At 32.2% G+C, this 19,285-nt stretch overlaps 2 protein-coding genes across 2 annotated transcripts; one reads left to right on the forward strand and one right to left on the reverse strand.

Annotated features, from left to right (window-relative positions):
* The first annotated feature begins 469 nt into the window (after positions 1–469).
* On the forward strand, positions 470–7,936 carry LOC114164722 (lycopene epsilon cyclase, chloroplastic). The gene is made up of 11 exons (XM_028049470.1): positions 470–992; positions 1,869–2,034; positions 3,077–3,212; positions 3,343–3,453; positions 3,531–3,633; positions 3,914–4,057; positions 4,141–4,248; positions 4,892–4,988; positions 5,068–5,196; positions 6,297–6,429; positions 7,599–7,936. The coding sequence occupies exons 1-11, from the start codon at positions 693–695 to the stop codon at positions 7,762–7,764; spliced, it is 1,593 nt and encodes a 530-aa protein (XP_027905271.1). The 5' UTR covers positions 470–692; the 3' UTR covers positions 7,765–7,936.
* Positions 7,937–7,996: 60 nt separating this feature from the next.
* LOC114164723 (serine/threonine-protein kinase tricorner-like) lies at positions 7,997–14,240 on the reverse strand. The gene is made up of 13 exons (XM_028049471.1): positions 13,766–14,240; positions 12,609–12,783; positions 12,365–12,448; positions 12,006–12,247; positions 11,683–11,926; positions 11,316–11,395; positions 10,946–11,030; positions 10,557–10,688; positions 10,353–10,466; positions 10,159–10,206; positions 9,613–9,697; positions 9,387–9,434; positions 7,997–9,310 (listed from the first exon to the last, which is right to left on the reverse strand). Exons 1-13 carry the CDS (start codon positions 13,954–13,956, stop codon positions 9,282–9,284), a joined length of 1,557 nt encoding a protein of 518 aa, XP_027905272.1. The 5' UTR covers positions 13,957–14,240; the 3' UTR covers positions 7,997–9,281.
* Positions 14,241–19,285: the final 5,045 nt, after the last annotated feature.

Raw genomic sequence — 19,285 nt, forward strand, 5'->3', positions numbered from 1 at the left:
TTTAATTAATATTATTATACATCAATCAATTTTTTTCTCCAAATCTTGAAAATCTCATCCAATTCTATTAAAAGATAACAGAAAACCTATCAAATACAGTAGTGATATTAAATTGAAAATTTTAATTAATTTATCTAAATTCTACGTCTCAATTTAAGATTATGTCAATTTTTTTTGTTTATCTTCTTCGTAAGATTCATGAGAATGAATATTCATAATTAGGCAAATACAGTGTTGGACAAACGAGAATTATTATTACATTATAAAACGGACTCCATTGGATGCAATCATATCTACGGTCCAGATTTACATTCTCTTCTTCTTTCTTGTGGCTGACTCTATATCTGTAGACTTTTGCACTGAATAGCTGTGGATAAGGGTAGCATTTTCTGAAATTCGCCCAATCTGAGTCTGCCACGTGGAAGTTTTGGATCGCTGTTAAACATGTCACCACATTAAAATCAAAGCATCGCATAGCATACCATATCCCTCTGTAACAGAAAGCGAACTCAACTATTGCACGAAAACACACACACACATTTAGCGTGATGCAGAGTACGTCGCCGTTTTAAGAATCGATGGTGTAACAACATCTTCAGTGCTTCACACACAAATACTTAATGTCATGGTGAGGAGGAGGGAGTGATAAAGAAACTACCAAATCAGTGGCGTATACTGAAAACGACAACGAAATGGAGTGCGTTTCAGCGAGAAACCTGGCGGCAATGGCGTTTTGCGTGAGTCCTTCGCCAAGGTTGAGATTGCGGAAGAAGAAGCTGTGGAGAAGACGAACCGCGTCTGGAGGCCATGGCGTTCGCTGGCGCTCGCGGTGGCTGAAGGTGGAGGCGAAGGCAGGGGGCGAGAGTTGCGTGGCGACCAAAGAAGACTTCGCTGATGAGGACGATTACGTGAAGGCCGGTGGCTCCGAACTCGTTTTCGTACAAATGCAACAGAACAAAGCCATGGAAATGCAATCCAAGCTCGTGGATAAGGTTTCTTGTTCTCTCTTACTCATGTTTCTTGGATTTTGATTCTTGTTGTTTTGTGTTGGATGTAGAGTATCGTTATGATTGGTCCTGAAAGGTTCACGAAGATTGGATGAATTTTTGTGCTATGTTTCTATTTTTTTGATTGAAAATTTAATGAATATTGTTTTAGGCTTCGATTGTTTTTTTCGCTTTCAGGTTGCTGCAGCTTCTATTTATGTTGAATCGTCATCTTGTATGATTAATTAACAGAGACCACACATGTGCTAGATAGGAAATGTATCCCATTGTCGATACAATTATGTTAAAAAACGTATGAGATTTGCTTAATAGGTATAAAATTCATAAAAACATAGTAGGTATATAATTATAATCATGTAAATATAAATTAAGAATATACTTTTTGGATGTTATTATAACAAAAAATTAAAAATATTGTAGTCAATTCATTACAGATAAAAACAGTATTTAGACATTTTATTTAATTTTTTAAATTATCCATGAAGAGGACAACTTATTTTATTCAGATACCATGTTTTTTATGTTATACATGCTTCTTTTTCTGGTGTAAATTGATACGGGGCATAGTTATACATACATGAAGTAAATTAGGTATAAGTGATTTATAGCCATCTTGAGATGCTGATGATAAAGTGATTGGGTATTGTTTTTCTGAGAAATTGCTTTATATTTGTTGAGGAGAATGTGATAATTTAGTTGTGTGGATGAAGTTGAGGTGTGATGATGGTTTTGGTTCTGATGATGGTTTTGTTTGGTGTATGTGCTGATGGACCGGTTGCGGTTGCGGAGATACTTAACTAAGTTGTGTTTTCTATTTCAGTTTTCTTACTACTAAGAACCTGTTGTTAACCACTCTTGCAGTTGGCCCCTATAGGAGATGATATACTGGATCTAGTTGTGATTGGTTGTGGTCCGGCTGGTCTTGCTCTAGCTGCTGAATCAGCCAAGTTGGGACTAAAAGTTGGGCTCATTGGCCCGGATCTTCCTTTTACAAATAATTATGGTGTGTGGGAGGACGAATTTAGAGGTATTATTCTTGCACCATTCTACTGATGCTGTCTATATATGATATTTATTTAAAATATTGTTAGCTCACCGCAATCAATCCTAAACCGTACGGACTAGCCAATATGGCCATGTGGGTGAGAGACAACTAGAACAATGACAATAACCTTATCCCAACAAATGAAGTCGATTACACGTTATGCGGCCAAAAATCAAATTCTCATAAATATTATTTACCATAAAATTCCTTTTAACATATCCCATCTTCTCGCCACACTTCTCTCTTAATATTATCATTTTTACTACTATAATCTTTTTTCATGTGTTTTCCTTTTAAAGCTTAGTACTCAGTACCGTAAAGTTCAAGTGGCTGTATGTCTTCCTTCCTTTAACCACTCGATTTGTATCTTGAACTGACAACTTTATTAATTTTCCAATTTCTTTATAGTATCGATCCTATATACTTAAGCTTACAAATTGTGGTATGACATCTTCTATTTTACGTTCAAAGCATTTTTCTTCTTTGTCTTGCTAAAATTATAATACATATACTCTATTTTGCTCCTATTATATACTCAAGCGAAAATTCTTATATAAAATGTCTCTTAGAGCTAAAGTTTAGGACCAACATTTTCCCTTACCTTGGTTAGCAGTACCATCTACAAATAGTATACCCCGTGGGGGAAAATCTTTTGGGCAGACTCTTTTAGTAGTAACTCTGTCAAATTAAGTAACATATGCCTAACAAATTTCAGTTAGGTGTATCAAAAGAAAAAGTTCAATTCATCGATTTCTCTACGAACTAATATAAAGTAAATTTTAGTTATGCATCTTACCTTTTGGGAAGTTAAATGAAAAAGCTTCTAACAAAGCTCAACTCATTTTAATGGAATATCTAAATGCTTATAAATTTTGATGAGCAATAAACTCTGATATTTTAGAAGTTTTCAATTTGAAGTTTTAGACGTTCTGCCCCAAAAAGTAAGATGCTAATAAACTTTTTCCAGACTGCATACTTGCGCAGTTGATATTATGCATAGATAAATTTTTCATTTTAATCACAGGTCTCGGACTTGAAGGTTGCATTGAACATGTTTGGAAGGATACCGTTGTCTATCTGGACAACAAGGATCCCGTTTTTATTGGACGTTCCTATGGACGTGTCAGTCGGCATCTGCTTCATGAGGAATTGTTAAGCAGGTACAATCGTCCAACTGTTAGTGATATATTAAATATATCACTGTTATTTCTACTGATTGTAGTTTAATTTCTTAATAGCAATTATTTTATTTACTTTTGTAGATTTTTGATTCATATTAATTTTCCCTAGGTGTGTCGAGTCAGGTGTCACATATCTTAGCTCAAGAGTAGAAAATATTATTGAGGCGAGCAATGGTCACAGTCATGTCGTCTGTGAATATGATATTATAGTGCCCAGCAGGTATGATCACTCTATGCTTCAAATATCTTTTATCCATTTATCTATTATATATGGTAACTTCTGACGTGTTATTATAGGCTTGTTACTGTTGCATCAGGAGCTGCTTCGGGGAAACTGTTGCAATATGAGGTCGGGGGTCCAAAGGTTTCTGTTCAAACAGCTTATGGTGTGGAAGTTGAGGTCGGAGGCTAGCTCTCTGTTTCTGTTTTTCAGTTTACTACTAAGTGTTTAGTTAGATGTTGAGAATCTTTTCCCATTTCCTTAATCTCTTCATTTTTTATTTCTTACATTTTCGCTAATAACACGGTTTATAAGTCCGTTTAAATCAGACTAAAATTGGTGCTTCTTCTTGTCATACTTTTTTAACGCCGTTAAGTTAATTAATACAAGTTTTATTAAAAAAGCTAAATGCATAGGATGTGATAGCTTCTAATAATGAGTTTTCTTGTTACAATATCAGGTGGAAAACAATCCTTATGATCCAAATGTGATGGTTTTCATGGATTACAGAGACTACGTGAAGCAAAATGTTCAAGGTCTAGAAGCAAATTATCCAACATTTCTATATGCAATGCCCATGTCCCGTACAAGAGTGTTTTTTGAGGTTTGCTCCATGATTATCAGTTTAGTGTTTTATATTACGTGTTACAGTTCTGTTAACACTTTATGTAAAATTGACAACTGCAGGAAACCTGTTTAGCGTCAAAAGATGCGATGCCTTTTGATTTACTAAAGAAGAAGCTCTTTTTGAGATTAAATTCAATGGGGATCAGAATTACTAAAACTTACGAAGAGGTAAGATTTTGGAAATTCAATGGGCATTATTTGTGTTTGTTAGCTTACACCTTTTATAAATAACAATGATTTTAAAACCGTGCCGTCATTGACCTGATTAACATACTAGTTTAAGGTTTACTGGTTCAACTGGGATCGCAGCGGGTTAAATCAATAATAAAATTATGTTCTTATGCTGATAATTTTTTAAATAAATCATGTTAAGTATAACTATGAGGTTTTAGCATTCCAACTAGGTTGTATTCTAAAACTTCAACAATCATTTACCATCAAATGAACATTCATAAAATAAGAGAAAAGAAAAAAAAAATACAAATAAGTATTGGGAGACCAAACTAAACCCATACCAAGAAAAAGAAAACCGAATGCTGACAAAACCTAAATTCTGGAAGGTTAAAACAATTTCTAAAAAATTTGGTATTTACTACGGTGGGTAAAGTATAAAACCAAAAGAAGTTCAATTTATTATTAACCCCTATGGTAGCAATAAAATCAATACACACACACACCAACACGTTGAGTACAGTTTTGGAGTTGAAATCCTGTTCTTCCCTTCATAGCCGTGTTATCATTAAACTCAGTTTTTCGCTTCCGAGTTCCAAGAATAGTATGATGTGTACAAGTTCTTTCACGTATAATGTAGGAATGGTCTTATATCCCAGTTGGCGGATCCTTACCAAACACAGAACAAAAGAACCTTGCATTTGGTGCAGCTGCCAGCATGGTGCATCCAGCCACAGGCACGACTTCATCACGTTTTCATTTGATGGATATGCTTATTTAATCTATTGCCGTTCATTATCTGTTTTTCTCCAATAGGGTACTCCGTTGTGAGATCTTTGTCAGAAGCTCCAAAATATGCTTCAGTAATTGCTAATATTTTGAAAGATGGCCATGCCAAGGACAATATTACCCAAGAAAGAAGAAAGGAGAATTTATCTATGCAAGGTAATCAAGTACACTCATTATCACAACCTTAGATATTAAATTGTTCTGTTTTCAACATTGCGTAAAGTATGTTTATTTTGTTTCTTTCCTCAAACCAAGGGTTACTAAAAAAATCCAAATATTCAAACCCAATGATCTAATTCACTTTAAAGTTAATTTTAATGGATCCCTTTCAAAGTCAAATCTATATTTTTGGATTTTAAATATCATCCAATTACTTGAATTTAAATTAGATATGTATGGATTGAATAATTTTTTGGGATGTTAAGGTATCTAAAATCAATGTTAATCCTAAGAAATCATTTAGTCTAGTAAATTTTTTGTCGGTTTTATTTTTACTCAAAAGTTTGTTTGGGCCGCGATCAAGGCATTATGTTAAAAATAGGTTTTGTTTACTATATAAATTATTTTCTAAAGACTAATATTAAAGGAGATAAGAAAATTTCAACTAGCAATAAGTCATTATATTGGAAATGGACATACCCATCACAAGGTGCTCATATTTGTCATAAGATAAAAAAAAAGTTTTGTAAACAAAAGTAATTAAGCAACCGGAGAAAGTAACCAATAAAAGGAAAAAAAACTAAAAAAATCAATTAGAAACATTTTACAATTGCATCTTTTAGTTAAACCATTAAGTTATTAGTCACCGAATTCTCTTCCAAAATTAACAATTTAATCTTGAAAAATAATTTAATTACTTAGTAAATGGATAACAACTAAATTAACTTAAATAAAATTTAATTCGAATTTATAAGATATAATAGTTTCAATTTTAATGTAAATTTTATCCAAATTAAATCGATATGAATTTTATATAATCTAAATTCAAATTTAAACTAAATTCAAAAAAATCATTTAATTTAATGGAAGTAGATTTGAATCCAATCTATTTTATTGGATGTGTATAGAATTTATATAAGTCCCATCCATGCCCATCCATACCTCAATCAGTTATTGGTAGGGTAAAAATTTGTTGATTATTTTTGTGATAAAGTGTTATGTAAATTGCCGAAACTTTTTAGCTGACACTCATACCTGATGGTGATGTCAAATCATTTTAACTGTTGGTAGGCATTTGAATTTTCTTTTTGTTTCAGCTTGGAATACACTTTGGCCACAAGAAAGGAAACGGCAGAGGGCATTCTTTCTTTTTGGATTAGCTCTAATTCTGCAGCTGGACATTGGGGGAATTCGAACATTCTTTCGTACTTTCTTCTGCCTACCTGATTGGTATGACTTATTTTCTCTCATTGTACATGGTAGATATCTTGGAATTTGCTTTATAATGTTTTCCAAATATCATATAACATGGATCTAGTGCTAACTTTTAAGGATATCTATATAAAAGAAATTCACTAAAGCCTATACAGCTTCTTGGTATCTTCATAATGATCGAAACTTTGTATTGGACAAGATGACCAAAGATACAAGGTCGAATAAAACACTCTCGGTGAAACAAGAGATTGTTTATCTAAGAAAGAATGTAGGTTTTTGACTGCAAATGTGTGATATAATGTTAAAGTTAAAGGCAATGTTATTAAGTGGGTTCCTTGTGTAACACTTTTTAAAATTGGAGACAATAGAAGATATCTAAGAGACCAAGAATGAAGTGAGCCTGAAGGCAAAGAAGGCATGCAAAAGCATCGCTACATAACTTGCAATTCCAAGTTATATCAATCATTTGTAGCATACCCAAAATATCAAATAAAAAAGAGAAGACATAAAAATTAAAGTGGAGGGACCACGACAAATCCACAAATAATCCCTAATCCTATAAAAAAATAAAATCGATCGATGAAAAACTCAGGGCAAATAAAGCTAGGAACATTTTCTCATCAAGTGTAACCCTGAGATCTATTGCCAAAGTCAACAAGTTTATCATCACATTGGTTACCATTTTTAAAAGTATGAGGGCAATGAATACTCATTAGTACTGTTTACGAAACGATTAAGTCAACCATTATGAAGTTCTCAAGAAGTAATAGAAGTGTTTGATTGATTGTGATTGACTGGAAAACTTGTATTCATAGGATGGATTATGATTATCCCATCACAGTTCTTGGCAAAACTTTTTGTATTCATTTACTTCGGGTTTACTAAAAGCTTCTAGAGTAGAGGCACCTCAAATTTTGTAAATCCTTTTTATTATATTTTTACTATGCTACGCTCCTTACCTAAAATGTACATAACTGTTGACCTTGTGGCACAAAGGTTAATATTTAATTTACTTGCTGAGATTAGACGAACCAATTTATTTCTTTGGTAGTTGCAAACCTGACATCATTGCTTGTTGCAAACCTGACATCATTGCTTGTCGCCTAAACCCTCTCAGCCCTCCCCAATTTTGTGATAGAAATTGATTTACTGTGGAGTAATCGGGTAGTGCTTTTTCCTCGCAGGATGTGGCAGGGATTTCTTGGCTCCTCACTCTCCTCTACAGATCTTGTATTATTTGCTTTCTACATGTTCATAATAGCACCAAATAACTTGAGAATGAGTCTAGTGAGACATCTGCTTTCAGATCCTACTGGTGCAATCATGATTAAGGCTTACTTAGCGGTATAGTACGTTTCTTTTACTTATTTCCCACGTTAGGTACTCGTATTGGGAGACAGGTTAGATTACTATAGGAGCCATTACAGTAATTAGTAGGTTCTTGTATAGACATACATATTTTAATCTGATATGGTCTTATGAATTTTATATCCCATCTGCAATTAACTGCACGTCCATTTTATACGGTTGTAGCTCTTTTGGCGGTAGAAATGTTTTCCATCATTTTCTTCCTTTTTGAAGAATTATTTCTGGTCTAAAAATACATAATTTGACAGTCAACTTCCGCACGGGTTTATTTCTATGAATACATCCCAGTACTAGTATTTCTTGTTATGACCAAAATGAACTAGTCTGCAACATAAAGTATATCTCCACATCCACAATCCACAACTCAACCTTTACCTTTAATAATATGCTTCTAAAAGCTTTAAAAGATGCACAATGTGTATTAACAGACTTTGCGAAACTCAAGTCGTTAAGCACGTCTGGCCCGTCTGAGGCTTCAGCTCATCTCATCAAGCTGAGTCACCCAGAGCGCACATCATCTTCCTTTCTCAGGTATGCAGGTACTTTACATATCATTCCACTAATCGCTTCGGTTCAAAGGCTTTCGAGCTATGGGACTTTTTTAGTGGTGAAATTAGTCCTATCACATCAGTTCACTTAAAAAATGTAAAATGTTTGTACAAAAAGGATAATGGAATTGTAAATGAACGGTTAAAAAATGCTATATATATTGTGATAAACTATATTATGTTCGTTCGGGGGATGTCTTTTCCAAGTACATTTAGAATGTAAAGAAATGAAGCCTTCAGAAATTTAGATACAAAAGGTTTTGCACATTATTGTCATTCACGTTGGCATGACGCAAACAACTATCTCTGAAGTCGTATAATGCAGCAAAGTAGAATTCTAGTGAAGCGACACATGAATAGATAGGAAGTTCATGTAGCATCGATTCAATGTCAATCGCTAATAGGAATGAGAATAAAACTGCCATTGATATCACTTGATGTTGTCATTATGTCAACACATTACATTGTCATAACTCAACAACTTGACCTGCATCTAACTTGATGGAAGAAAAAGATTGCTTAAGAGTAGATACCATTAGGGAGGTAAATAACTCGGTGGCTACAGAAAAGAGGTGGATTGAGAGGTAAAAAAATAGGAGAATTTGCTTGTCAACACATGTTTCTTTTGCTAACCTCGGAACAATTGGTCACGACCGAGTGACAAGTTTACGATTACACATACTTTTAACTTCAAAACTTTCACATATAGTAGGAGTTACCAGTGATGCAGATATCCCTGTACACTAATTTATGCATGATAGGTGGTTGTTGGCAGCACTAAAGGTAAGGTAAACTTGGTTGAAAAATAAGCAGGCTTGTCCATCACCATGCTCATCAATTTGCTACACAGGTCTATACATGAAAATTGAAATGAAAAAAATTAGGGTCATTGTTCGCATGAGAAGAGGTGTTACCAGAGGATGCAACCATCTATGATTTTGTGATGTCCATTCAGATGGAATAGTTTACTGCTGAATCACCTAGAGCAAACGGTTCAGTTAGAACAGTTTTAACTGAATTGTATTGAGTAGTAGTTGTCATAGTTAGATCCATTACTGTGTGTGGAGTCAATGGATGTCCGCTGTGGTGACATGCTACCTGTATCTGTATCACGTTCCACAAAAGTGGTTATAATCATTATTAGCTATCACGTTCCATTTATCTTACACTAAAGCATATCACAATGCACGATACTTGTAAATCCAATAGTGATTTTAGGCAGACAAGACTAATCAACCCATCTCCTACATAGACAATGCAGCATTATGAAAACAATACCTACCATGAGATTGACGCATCCCCTTCACAGCAGCAAAGTTCTTATATGTATAACCAACAAAACTGAGATCTTGAGAAGTTAAGAGTTTCTGTTAACAAAGAGATATAATAAACTGTAAGGAGAGAATATAGATCCATGTATATTTATCCTGGGACAAATTTTGGCCAGGGTAAACAACTACAACTGATGAAACAAACATAGGAAAGTGTAGGTGCTTATGAATTAATGGAAAGCCGTGTGAAGCAAATGATAGTTTTTTTTTCTTTCCTGAAGCATCATCAACCTTGAAAATATGCCATATCAGATTAACTAAAACAATATTATGATGATTAATTGAGACTAAATGTTATGTGCAAGTTCCATATATACATATTCATGCAGTTATTCTTGAATGTCAGTTGAACGAGAATTTGAGTATCTACAGATTTAATGTTGGAGGGTCCAATGATTATGATGACAATAATAATAAGTAAAGATACAATTTCCCTTTTTGAATCGACTACTGTCTGAAAAATCTTATTCTTTCAAGTAAATAAAGCTTCTTTCTACCTTTCTGATGGGTCCAGATCCAGGTCTAGTTGGTTTTGGTTGTTCAACCTGTTAGCACAATTAATTACAATAATTTCAGAATTCCAGCAACTAAAGTGGACTTCTACATATGAAAGAATAAGTGAGAAGCTTATTCCCACTGCATCTATGGTGACAAAGAAGAAAAGAAGAATTCCCAAATCGTAATGTCTTACTTCATCAAATTTCATAAAATTCTGAGTGTCAAGCTCTCCAAAGACCTGTGGTTTAAATGCTGCCTCCATTTCATAGAGCCTGTCCCATGCCACATCTTTGAACCAAGGATGAGCCTGCTCAATTAAAAACCAGCAATATTATGAACATAATAATAGATTATTACAGGAGAGAAAAAAAAAAAGAAAAAAACACATTTTACACACTTTAATTTCATCTGCTCCATTAGTGCCAAGCCTATGTGAAACACCACAGAGCAACCTGCATATTAGATCCTTGGCTTCAGGTGTCAATCTGGCCTCCTCTGGAAATTTCAAGTGATTTTTCCAGTTCACGATCTGAAGATACTCATCACCAAGGAAAAAGAAGCAGATATAATTTCAACAGTTACTGTTAGTGCTTTTCAAGAAATAGAGCACTGTGACAATTTATGGTGAGAATAAGGATATATACAAAATAACTATAAAAAATTTAAGAAACAATATTCTAAGTCAAAACATACAAGATATTAAAATGAACCAAGGATAAGACTTAAGAATGAAGCACAAGACATCCAAAATTAAATAATCAGAAAGAGAAAGTACTGTTTTCTCACCTTTCGGCATGTGGTTACAGGATCATCAGAGTAAAATGGGGGATATCCAACTAGCATTTCATACATTATAGCACCAAGAGACCACCTGCGGCAAGTTAGAACTCTGTCAAAGGATGTCATTTCTTTTTAAGCAAATATGTTTTACATGGGAACCAGAGTTTTGTTTGGGTAAAAAGAACTATAAAGAATAGTAATGTCAGTTTCAGTAAAGCATTTCAAAATAATTTGGAACCTTGAGCTTATATACTACTATTAATCACTCAATAAAAAAGTGATTGTGTGCGTTCACTTCAAAATGACAAAACTATTAACACAGCAAATGGATAGATGCAACTCAAGTGACAGAAAATAAAAAAATATAAAAACAAACCAGTCACACTCCACACTGTAACCCTTTTTCAGTAATACTTCAGGGGCAATATAATCTGGAGTTCCAACAGTGGAAAATGCCTGCCATGAAACATCCTCTACGGTGTCATCAAAGTACACTGATAGACATCGATGTTAATGTTTTAAAATATATAAAAAATACTTTTAAAGTATAATAATGTATTTTTAATGATCAGTTGATGACAACACCAAAATGAACGATAGAGAATCTGAACTCATGTTTAACTATCTCTAAGTTCAATGTACTATCATTTTTGTATTATATAGATCAATTAGATACTTACATATTGCTATCATGAATTTGTAAGAAATGAAAAATCAGAACCAACCAAGAATCAAATAATTACCAGCTTCCTCCTATTAATTTGCCAGTGTTGAAGTTGTTCTAAGGGACTTTTCCAGCGCCTACCATTTCTGCCATTTGGCAAGGCTCCATCAACATCCATGGTATCATATAAGTTGCCATCATCGAGGATCTGCATTTCATGAATAGATGATAGACTTGAGCAGTCAAGTGGCTTGCATAGACCAAAATCAGATAGCTTCATGTGACCGTATTTGTCCAATAGAAGGTTGTCAGGTTTTATATCTCTGGGGGAACACGAAGAAGCTTGAGAAGGAAAATTATGATTTACAAAAAGATTATAATGTAAGATGTAAAAGTGCCAACCTATGAATGTAGTTGTGTTTATGAATAGATTCTATGGCCAAAACACTTTGGGCAATGTAAAATCTAGCCACAGTTTCAGTCAAAGTTTCTTCTCTCATCAACAGGGTCATTATATCACCACCGGGCAAATATTCCATTATGAGATATAAGTGTTCATCATCTTGAAAAGAGTAAAAGAGTTTCACAATGCAGTCACTGGCAACTTCTGCAAGTACATTCCTTTCAGCTCTAACATGCTCAACCTATAATGGAAATGAACCCAAAATTAGACAATATGAAAATCAGATGGTGAAATTTAGAAAATGATGGAAAAAATAACTTTCTTTTCATGTTCAATCAAAGAAAATATGAAGATTCACCTGTCCCCTGCTGAGCATTTCAGATTTTTTCAACTTTTTCATGGCATATATATTACCTGATGTTTTTTCCCGACAGAGTGTTACCTGTGAAAGCATGTGGAAAAATTAACAACTTTTCAATGGCAGAGGTATACAAACAAAAGTAAAAACACAATCCAAAACCCGCAAAACCACACATTACTTATGACTACCATACATAATCAAAGATTAACTCTTAGAAAATATGAAGTATATATATTTCTACCTCCCCAAAGGCTCCCCTCCCAATAATGGTTAGAAGATCAAAATCATCAACACATATTTTGTGTCTTTTTAACCGCATAAACTCAGTTTCCTTGCTCTCTAAATCCTTCAATTGATTCATCTGTTCCTCTTCTGTTACATGAGCAGATGCTAACTTCTGTTCTAGCTCTAAACGCCTGCAAATTTTAAAATTATGCCCATAACTTACTAATATACTTTAAAAATCAGAAAGAAAAAGAAGATGACTTGTTAAATGTAATTCCCTTAATTCAGAATGACTGCTCTACTAAAAAGAAATAACTTGAATGAAAAATAAAGCTTCGAACATCAATAACTAAAATCAATTTTCTGTGTGCATGCATGTACCAGAGTGTCTCTGTCAATGAATTAAGAAACAATTGCAAGCCTCCTGTGTTTGGGTCCAACTACATTTATCTGTCACAACTAAGACTCTGCCAAAGGGCCATGAAACACATAACTAAGCACAACCATGAACCACACTAATCATTTACAAAATATGATATCACACCCTCAAACTAAAATTATGGAAAAGCTCTTTCAATAGATACATGAACACTTTGTGGTACCATAGAGCATGCTCAGAAGGAAAAGCTTAAACACTCTTCAGAAAACAATTTACTCTCATCCGGCCCATTCATTCAATATGACAAAATAAATGTTCTGGAATAGATTCGGTGACTTTTTTCCGGGAAAAATCAAATAATTTTTGCTCAATTTTTAACATTTTTTTAAAAAATTAAAGTTGTTCATTCAACACATGAAAACTAAGAAAAGTTACAAGATTTTTTCCGGAAAAAAGTCACTGAATACGTTGCCGGTATCATACCCTAAAGATGCAATGCAACCATTTAACAATCAGCCAAAGGTTCTACAAAACACATGCATTATACATTAATAATTAATAAACACAACAACAACAACAACAACAAAATTTTGTGAAATTGTCATCTACAATGGTCTGGTCTGGTCTGGTCTGGTCTGATCCTATGCACTCAAACAGAATTGTCCACAAAAACCATCACATTAAAACGGCATTTCCAGCACAAAGCAAGACCGAAAATAGAAAGAATTGAGAGACCCAACACAACACAAAAACGAAACAGAAACGATGTTAGCATAAGATTTTTGTATGCATACCTCTCTTTGCGTTGTTGGATGAGTTTCATCTGAGACCTGTAATGGTCCTCGATGAATTTCTTAGCTGCAGCGACCCTTTCCAAGGTCATGCTGGAACCCACATCTGCTACATCTTCCTCTTCCTGCTCCTCCAGGTTATTCTCTATCTCCTCCTTAACACACACCGATTTTACCATCTTGTGATTCTCCATGCTCCCAACCCCTCTTTCTCAACTATTCACCCTTTTTTTATTTATTATTATTATTAATATTAGTGTTAATGTTATTATCAATGTTATTCTCCTTTCTTCCCTCTCTTTTCTCTGTGGTTTGTGAATTGTGATGGTTGTGACAAGGAACACAAATTCAAGAGACCCTTTTAACAAACACGAAGAACAGGGAGGGGGTGTGTGTCCCTCTGTGTCTCTGTGTGTCCGACAAGTGTTGAACAATGATTGGGACTATGTTTAGTTTCGATGAATCCGAGGCCCACGAAGTAGGATTCACCTTTTTCAGGTGCTGCTCTGTGCCAACTTTTATGCCGTATATTTCTGACCATTATTTTTTCCTATTGGTTTAATGTGCCAGATATTCTTTTTAGAACTCGTGCAAATCAATTCATAGGATATGAACATCCAATGGTATGAAAATGAAATGAGTATTTATGTATTTTGTGTTGAGAATTTACTTATTTTGTCTTTGTTCTTTCATTATCCTGCTCATTATATGTTGCTTTAAATTAGTAAACTATTTACTATTTATTAGGTAATTTTAAAAATTATTTTTATTAAGTCTCTCTTGTTCTTAATTTTACCAACTTTCTTTTCTTTGTTTACACACTTATTATTTTTATTATTCTTTTTCAATTGTTTGAATTGATTAAAATTTAAAAAGTTTTAGTTGGATATTATACATTGTTTTTCTTTTTATTAACTTCGTTCAAATGATGTATTGAATATGATACACGTAATTTTTTTAGTATAAATTATTAGTTTATTAGGTTTTTTAGTTTCATTTGTTAGAAATTTTATTTTTAACACCCTTTCTATTAAAAGGATTATTAGGACTATTTTTATTTTATTTTTTGTTGATAAATCCTTTCTGCAGAATCCTTATTATTCTTACTCTTCCTATCTTGAGAGTTTGACGTCTATCTTGAGAGTTTGATGCTAAATGAATATATTTAGTATTCTCTTTTTGTTGTCTTTCCTCTTTTTGAACACAAGAGTGAGAAATCAATTTATTCAAGTTCCATTTATCTTCATGAGTATTATTACTCACCTTGAATTGCCTAAAGTGTTTAGGAAGGAAAATCAAAACTAAGTGCACAAGCAAGTCACTAAACAACTCTAACTTTAGTGCTTTTAACTTTGACACGAGATGAGACATTTCCCTAATGTACTCCCTTATGTTTCATTTACCTTTGTATCTCATAGAGATAAGTTTGGCAAGTAAACTGCTTGCAATAGCTTTCTCATTGCTAGTGAAATACTGCTCAATAACATCAAGGAAATCTTTAGCGTTGTGGTTCTCAGAAATAGAGTCCCGAAAAACTTATGTGGAAAATATTAGGGTAAATCGAAAAAATTTAGGTAGAGCCGGATCTAAATGTTGAATAGGTAAACGTCCTATAGTAAGAGGAATAGTTATGAACCCTGTAAACCATCCGTATGGGGATGGGGAAGGGAGGGCCCCAATTGGTAGTAAAAAACCTGTAACTCCTTGGAGTTTTCTTGCACTTGGAAGAAGAAGTAGAAGAAGGAAAAAATACAATGAATTCATGATTATCAAACAAATTCAGTTTGAGTGTTCCCACTTTTCAACATTATCCTCTTACGTGTTTTCTGGGTTGCTCGGCCAAAAGTGCAAGATCAAGATCCATGCAGCCAAAAATAATCTCAACTACTTCCTTCCAAATCTTAAAGTTTGTCCCATTAAGCATGTGTATACTATTAATTTGAGAATTAATTCTGTTAAATAATAGTCTTTCTTTGGAATCACATATTTATAATTTCAAGCATGTTATTATTTGGCCAAATTATGTATTCCTTTGGGATGAAGATAAAATGCATAAATAATCTCAAGCATTCATTAAATCTTAATTAAATGAAATTCTATAACAGATATTGCTTTGATAATATATTATATAAACTTCATTTAATTAAAATTTACGAGACACATTAAACAACTATAATATGCCAAAATTATCTATTTATTTATCTATTTCAAAATATTTGAAGCCATGCAAAATAGTATTTTGGTGCAATGATCCTCTTTAGTTAAATTATCATATTTTTCAACATGACTTGATATTCCTCTACTGGTAGGAGACAGAGTGACATGCGTTTCTAATTTGGCATCTTATGGACCATGATCATCATTCTAATTTTAAACCATGTAACGGGCTAATGAGCCAAATATGGTATTCACTTATTTAAGCCATTTCAGTTTCACCATTGTTAGTCTAAATATTCACTAAAATTATATCACTTCTATTAGTTCAACTAAATGTAAATAATTAATATAAATGCTATAAATAATATGTATAACTCACATTAAAAAAAATTGTAACATTTTATTTGGTATAGCCCACATTAAAAACTTAGGTAAGATAAAAAAATATTTCCTTTGGTAGTTTTTGTCTTTTAGTTTCATTTTGTTTGAAGAATCTTTCTTTCACCTAAATAAATATTCATTCTCTCTTGTTGGACTATTTTTATATTCACAAAGTTTATTAAGATATCAAATGTATTTATTCTCTCATCAGAACAACTTTGATTACATAACCCATTTTGTTTTTTCATTTGTATATTTTCCTTATTTGAAGAGTGTATTACATTATGAAATGTAATCCTCCTTTCATCTAATTGATGTATTTGATCATTTTTATTTTTTTTAGTTATTTGACTTTGATCTAATTATTATTTGATAGTTGATACTTTGATTTGATATTGTTGCAATTATAAATTATTTTTTTGACATTTAAATTGAAGAACATTAAATGTGTTCTTTTAACCTTGAATCTTTAATAATATCATGTTTGATTTGTTGTGATTATTTTTTTTTTAAAAAAAAGTATTTAATTAACATTTAAAATATATGTCATGTAGGGCATATCATATAAGTTATTTAGCAGAAATAGAAATGAGGATGAAAGAAAAAAATTTATAAATATAGATGTTTTGGTCTTGTATCTTAGGGAAACAAAACCAAGAACACTAAGGCCAAAATAATTCTCCTTACATTTTGTCTTTGGTGAGGAGAGAAGAAGTAAATAAATCTCTTTATGAGTTTTTGGTGTTTTCATTGAATCTTAAGATTGAAGTAGTGTTAATTAACTTATTTTGATATTAGTAAGTTTTTGTCTTATTCATTCATGTTATTCTAGTTACTTAAATAAAAAAATAAACTAAGTTCAAAAGGTGTAAAATCTAATAGTTTAGAACAATGTAAAGATATTGACAATCCAACACATTAAGTTAATGTGTTTGTATGTCTTCTTCTTTACAAAGTGTTCAACTTTTTCATTTATTTCTAATGTGGGACTTAAACTCATACTTGAATTTTCAATTATCTCTCTTTCAGGAGTAAATCTCTTCCAATTGTCACACTCTCGATCAAGCGAAAGCATTCCCAAACATGGATACTTTAAGGGTGACCTTTTTATATCGTTGCTTGAAACCCTTGTCAAAAAAGACTTTTGATACAATGAATCCTCACATATAGGATTTTTCAATCATATTGTACTTGTTTGAATCTATCAACAAGATCAATCTTTGACTTTGATACTACTAATAGGTCTATCGAGAGATAATTCATCAAGAAGATTTAACAACAATGAAACTCAAATCCAATCCACTTGGAATTGACATGACTTCTAGCTAAATACCTTAACACAATGAATTTATGAATATTTTTATTATAAGATTCTCAACTTTTACATCTATATCCAATGTGGGACTTAAATTCATATTCAAATTTTCAAGAAGATGACTACTGATTTGATTAAATGATAGAAATAGAAAAAAGATTACAATTTAAATTATTAAAAGAAAAGTTATAGTACTAAAGCAGAGAGTTTTAAACAAATGTAAAAAGTTATTACCAACACCTATAAAATATGTATGTTGGGAAAAAGGTCACAAATGAATATTAAGAGATAGTTGTTGGCCAAGTAATCAATATTTTAGAAAATAACTTTTGATTACGAGTTTATAAAAAGAGACGTTTAATTCCATTATCAAGTATGAAAATATTTACATTATAATTGATATTTTGGTATCATCAAGTGGAATGGCTAATGAAAAATAATCGTCTCTACTTAATCATTCCTATGTAGTTTATATATTGTTTTATGCATTATTAGTAATTAGTTATTCGTTTTTTTTTTTTCATTCTTGCAATTATTAAAGCTATTTAGTTCTTTATGGATTTGTTTATTGTATTTCTTTCCTTTTGGAACTTTCTCTATACATTTGAAATGATTTAACTTTAAAGTATTTCCATCCTCTAGTTTTTCGAAGTTTATTTTTGTTTTTGTTTAATTTACAGAATTCTTTTCCTCGAAATCCAATCAAATACTTTCCATTTACGCTGAAATGCTATAAGTGCCATTTATTTTAATAACAGTGGTCCAAAGAGCTGTGCATACACTACAATTGAACCTACACGATCAAGGTTGCAATTGAGAAAGTTTTAAGAACAAGATCAATATATGGTAACAATTGTTATACGAGAATATCAAAAGCCATGAAAACAAATATTAAAGTTATTGGAATTTCGGCAATTGCAGACATCATCTGAATCTTTGTGTTTGGAAAATAATATTTTGACAATTAAATTTTGATAACTTATCTGTAATGTTGTTTTTTAAATGATTTTAAAATATTGAAAATAAAAAAATAAAAAATTTCTTAAAAATATAAAAGAAAGTTGTGAAAAATTAATAATTAAAAAATTATTTTCTGATTTAGTCGTTTGGTCTATTCATTCATTTCCATGCTCTTGTCAACATCAAAGCAAGAAAAATTCACTAATAATTAACTCATTCATTTCTGTTCCGAAAAGATTAATAGACTGAATTTAAATAAATAAATGTTAAAAACAAATATTCATTATCATGCACATTGTCCAAATATGCAAGTTTACTATCTGAAAAGGGACATGATTATTAGTATTATATCTTCAATTTTGATTACTACAACTACCCTAATCAAAATATGCAAGTATACAATCATACAACCACATTCAGAAAAGTTGGTAATTTCCCAGCTCAAAACTTTATTAACCCCTTACTATTGTATCATATTATTATTCGAAACCCCCCAGGAGTCCAAATGAAAAGATGATCCAAAATATATATTTTTTTATAAATTTGAATTTTTTATTTAGCACTCAACTAGTTTTCTTTCCTCTCATAAGTCAACGATATTTGTAGTGATGATTATTCTTAAACTGAAAAAATAAACCTAATTTAATGGACCCAAGTTTCAACCACTTGTTCAACAACTTTCCATTTCTAAAAACTATATTGCCATACTT

The sequence above is a fragment of the Vigna unguiculata genome, chromosome 9 (assembly GCF_004118075.2).
Source record: "Vigna unguiculata cultivar IT97K-499-35 chromosome 9, ASM411807v1, whole genome shotgun sequence".
NCBI classification, from domain to species: Eukaryota; Viridiplantae; Streptophyta; class Magnoliopsida; order Fabales; family Fabaceae; genus Vigna; species Vigna unguiculata.